The 4,888-nt window shown below is 49.3% G+C and overlaps 1 protein-coding gene across 1 annotated transcript; it reads right to left on the bottom strand.

Moving 5' to 3' along the window:
* Positions 1–410: 410 nt before the first annotated feature.
* On the bottom strand, positions 411–1,257 carry BDP81DRAFT_409454 (uncharacterized protein; the record flags this gene model as incomplete). The annotated part of the gene is made up of 3 exons (XM_060589079.1): positions 916–1,257; positions 641–873; positions 411–483 (listed from the first exon to the last, which is right to left on the bottom strand). The coding sequence occupies exons 1-3, from the start codon at positions 1,114–1,116 to the stop codon at positions 411–413; spliced, it is 507 nt and encodes a 168-aa protein (XP_060441120.1). The 5' UTR covers positions 1,117–1,257.
* Positions 1,258–4,888: the final 3,631 nt, after the last annotated feature.

Consider the following 4,888-nt stretch of genomic DNA (forward strand, 5'->3'; position numbering starts at 1 on the left):
AAGCTGTTGGCTGGTTTCACTTCAGCGAAGGCCACAAAACTTATGCATGATGTATCTTCTTCCTGCCTAGCTATGCTGTAGCAAATCATATTTCACAAACTCACACATCCTGTCAGTCTTAGCCCCAACTCAGCGTGACATTCAATATGTAAATTGTAACGTCAAATTATTGCAAGAAAGAATAGATGTCGCTTGTATTAATAAAAGATAGGTCATTGTTGAAATTAGCAGCTAGCTATCTACGTTTCCGCGCAACACTAGCCCCGGAGACTCAAAATGGTGAAAGCTGTGTATGAGAAGTTGAAGAAAAGTCATGATGGGGTTGAGATGACCATGAAGCGGTCTGAGTGAGTTGTCGTCTGAACGCCTCCCCTAACCTGGCCAGCCCCCTAGTTGAGATATATCTGATTCTACTCAAGCTTGTAGGCATCGAACTTGGAGGGGATCTCATCCGCGCTTCCACCATTCTCCCAGATAGAAACACTGTTGGTAACAAGGATGTTAGTAAAGCAAAAAGGGAAAGGGTATACTTATAAGGGGTCTGATATATGAAGGACAAAGGGGTCGTTATAGCTTACTAGAAGAGAAAAATTCAATGTTAGCCTCTATCACTTCGAACAGCGAAAAGTCTCACACGTACTGGATAACGGGTGTACTTACCAGTTCAGTGTAAAGAGCATCATCAAGACCAGTCATGTCAAACTCGGGCCCATTCTCAAAGACCGTCAAGTCGCCTCTAGCAACAGAAGCGCAGCCCCCAGCAGCGGCGCAGGTACCATCAGAGCGCTTCTTGGTGACGAAGCCATAGTTGCCGCCAGAGTAGTTGCTCCCGCCGCAGCAGATATTCTCCGCGCCGTTGGACTGGGTGACGTACTTTAGGTTTTTTCAGTCCCCGCCGCTGTGGGCGCGGCCGACAATGTTCCAGTTGGTCGGGATGGCGCGGAAGCCGATGCTTTTGAAGACGTCGCCCGAGGCGCGGGTGCAGCAGACTTCTGGGTTGACGTTTCGGCAGACGATGTAGTCGTTGCCGCTGCACTTTTCGTTGCTGCGGTAGCCGTAGACATCGATTGCCGAGACGGTGGCGATGAGGCTGAGGAGGATGTGGGTAGCGTACATTTTGGATTAGGTGGTGGACTGGTGGATGGGGAGGTGTAGAATGGGAATTGTGGTTTCTTGAGTGATGTGAGCGAGTTGATGTGAAGATGATAGAGAAGAGATGAGAGCTTTCAAGTGAACTTGGGCAACCTGTTATAGGAATTTCCCACGCTTCTATACTTGCTGATTGTCTTTGAAGAGGAGTTGATGGCAAAATTCGAAGTCTCCTAGTCGTCATCTCGGTCACTCCCTGGATAGCTTCGCCCGGTGCTAGAGCCAACCCAGTAACATGGTGTCCATGGTCATGAACCTAGACTCTGGAGAGGAAGGTAACAGAAGCAATTCCATCACCATCATAGGTTGACGCTGTTGTGGATCAAGCTCTTGTGTTGTAGTAAGTGCCGAGGGAGGCGGAGTTCGGGCGGCTTGGGGTGAAGAATTATCTTGAGGTCGGTATATTGCCGAGGGCATTGGGACAGCCATTTTCTGGCAAAGGCTTGGAAGGCAGCTGCTTTAGCTTGCCTTTCTAGGTGCGCTAATGAGGGCTGTGGTTGTGATTTTGGGATTAGTTTGCAGGCTTCCTTGGCTAGAGCATCCGCTTCTTCATTTCCTGGTACTCCCGTGTGCCCAGGGCACCACCAAGCATAAACCTTGCCGGGGGTTGTCTAGCTCTCTCTTTGTCTCCGAGTCTAGGAGGAAGAGAGCCTATTGAAGGCCCTAAATCTAGCCTGGCTGCTTCCTGTGCTCTGGGAGTATAGTCTAGCCGCGACTGCGAGGTTGTCGAGGTAGATGTGGACGTTATCTGCCATACGAGCCGTAGGAGCCCGGGTGGCTTCTATCAGGCCATGATACGCAGCATGTGCCTCCGCGTCATATACCTTAGTTTGGGAGCCGAGTGGTTCGGATCCGCGGAAGATCTGCCGTGTAGCTTGGTACCCTACCCAGCCTGCTCCGGCGGAGGTTCTGCTGCCGTCCGATATCTGGGACCCGTTAGTGTAGACAATAATGTCCCGCTTGGAGAAAGTTGCCATCCTGCCTGCAAAGGAGAGGGCCTGTTCTTCTTTGGTCTTATTAGGTTCGTAGCCGACCCTGGCGAGGGCTGTCTGCCAGTCCGCTAGTTGCTCCCAAGGGGGGAGTTCTAACGGATCGATGTATTCGGTATTTTTGCTTACGAGGCTTGCCATTCGTCGTAGCCGTGAGTCTGGTCCTGATTTGTCCCTGAGTCTCGTTCGGAGAGGGTGTCGCTCGTCCAGACGATGGATTCTGGTGGATGCTGTGTGGAGCTTCGCGTCCAGTATCACCTCTGCTGGGGGCAGAGCCGCCTCGCGCTGTAGGATCGGTATAGGCGTAGTTCTGTATACGGGGACCATCGCTCTAATGGCTTTGGTTTGCGTCGCGTCCAGTTGGTGTAGCAGATTACTAACGCCGTTTAAGATAGTACGTCTATTCTTTATCCGGCTCTTGCCGGGCCACTATGCTTTAGATGTATAGTACTGAGTAGGTAATATATAAGAGGTGATCGCTTGACGAAGTAAGTACGTAGGCGCGCCCTAGATAGTGTTCCCTAGTCCCCGTAGTCCATTGACTACTTAGTATGCTTTTGCGGAGAGGTTTCTTACGTGACTCTTGAATGTGAGTTTATGGTCGAAGTGAACGCCGAGCCAGCGTAGAGAAGAGCCTTCTTTGATGGCCTGAACTGTATGATACCTCCTATCCGGTAAACCTACTGTGATTGATGGGTTTCCGTCTTTTTGTCTCTTAGTGAAGTAGATTAGTTCGGACTTATCGAGGTTAAAAGTGATTCCTTCTGTCGCGCCCTATCCTAAGGTTTCTTTTTATTCCTTGGTTAGAATGTTATAGTTGTTCTCTAGTGATGTTGAGCTTGCTAAGATAGCGATATTATCGGTATAGCCGAAACGAGATCGCTTCCTTCTTAAGCGAGCTATACTTAGCTTAAAAAGAGGTTCGATATAGAGTATAAATAGAATGGGAGATACGGGTGAGCCTTGTGGTAGTCCGTATTCGAGACCGAAGACGTCTCCTACCTCCCTATTAAGTCTTATTCTAGCTCTCCTTCTGGCAATAAAGCTTGAGACCTAGCGTACGAGGTTTTCCGGCTATCCTTATTCGTAGAGGCGTCGGACTAGTCGTCCTGGGAGCACGGCGTCGAAAGCCCCTTTTATATCGAGCGTAAGTATAGAGGTAACTAGGCCTCTTTGCTAGGCCTACTCGATGTCGTGGATGGCTGCTGCGATAAGGTCGTTGTAAGAGCGAAGAGGGAGTGCTCTAAACTGTTGATCGTGTAGAACACGATGTTTAACTGCGATCTAGGTAAGTCGTCTAGCGATGAGTCTCTCCAAGCCTTTTCCGAGGACGGCTAAGAGCGTAATTGGCCTATAGGAGCGCGGGAGTGTCTTGTCTCTTTTTCCCGGTTTTGCTAGGATCACGAGAGTTGCTTCTTTAAAACAAGTAGGATGCTAACCCTTGTGTATATACCCGCTATAAAGTGAGAGGATAATATCCTCGATAATTGGCTATGCTATTTTTAAAGTAGTCGTAGTGATTCCGTCGGTCCCAGGAGTCGTGTTTCCTGCGGTGAGAACCGAAGACCGTACCTTGTCCTTTGTAACCTGCGGGAAAGGAAGCGTAGCTTGCCTTTGTAAGACTGGGCTTTCTGTTGGTATGTCCTCGGAGATTGCAGCGTTTCTAAGGAGGACGCGGGTAAATAAGTCGCGCTTCTCTTTTGGTTGTGAGATAAGCGTGTCTTGGTTGTCTATATCTCGGAGTGGCGGGGTCTGAAAGGATCCTGTGGCTTTGTGCTAACCGACTATTTTAAATATGTTTTTGTTTGAGGAGGCTGAGGAGATCTTATCTTTTTAAAAGGTATCCTTGGAGTGTTTAAATTCGTAGAGGAAGTCCTGTTTTAGAGCTTCGACCTCCTCTTCTTCCTATTGGTAGTTCACTCCGGCTGCGCGGAGTCTTGTTAACATCGCTTGCTTACTTGTATAGGCTCGGTATTTACGTGTGTAGCTCTCGCTCTAGTATGGTCTTTCTGTACCTTTCCTGAGCGTGCGCTTTGTGGAAGCCGTGAGTGCTTTAATAAGATAGTCCGTAAGCTGTTGTGCTAGGAGATCTAAAGACTGTGGGTCTTGGATGTTGCTTGTAGTGCGGCGTATGGGTTGTAAGTTGTGTTTAATGATGCCGAGGAAAAGCTCCTCGTCCATCGTGTCGAGCCGAAACCTTCCTGGGGTCTGGCTGGGTGAATCGATTAGGGCCAAGGGGACCTGGGTAAGCAGAGATTCGTGGTCTGATGTCGTGTGTAGTGACGTTTCTATGCTGGTGGAAGCCCTATGGAGGTTGCTGGACGCCCAGCATAAATCTAGGGTGTTGCCGCCTTTGTGCGTGGGTTCACCTATAGGTGATATTAGGACAAGGCTAGCGGCTTCTGCCCATTCTACTAGGTTTTCAGCGTCCGGGGAACTCGTAGCCTCGGGCTGCCACGTCCAATAGTATAAGTTAAAATCCCCCGCAATCAGTACTCGATCCTCAGGTTTAGGTTACTAGGCCGCTAGGATATTCCTAAGAGCCTGGCCAGATCGTAGAGAGCCGCGAGGGGCGTTATATATGTTAATAACTATAAGGACCTCCTTCGTTCCCAAGAGGAGTCGTAAAAAGAGTAGGTCTATAGATGGATCGGGTAGAGGCCGTATTTATACGCCTCGTACCCTAGTTCCTCTATGGAGGTAGGTAAGTACCCTAGGACGGTCTTCGGTCTAGTTATCCATTAGGGTAA

The sequence above is a fragment of the Colletotrichum phormii genome, assembly GCF_030913505.1.
Source record: "Colletotrichum phormii strain CBS 102054 chromosome Unknown BDP81scaffold_21, whole genome shotgun sequence".
Lineage (NCBI taxonomy): Eukaryota > Fungi > Ascomycota > Sordariomycetes > Glomerellales > Glomerellaceae > Colletotrichum > Colletotrichum phormii.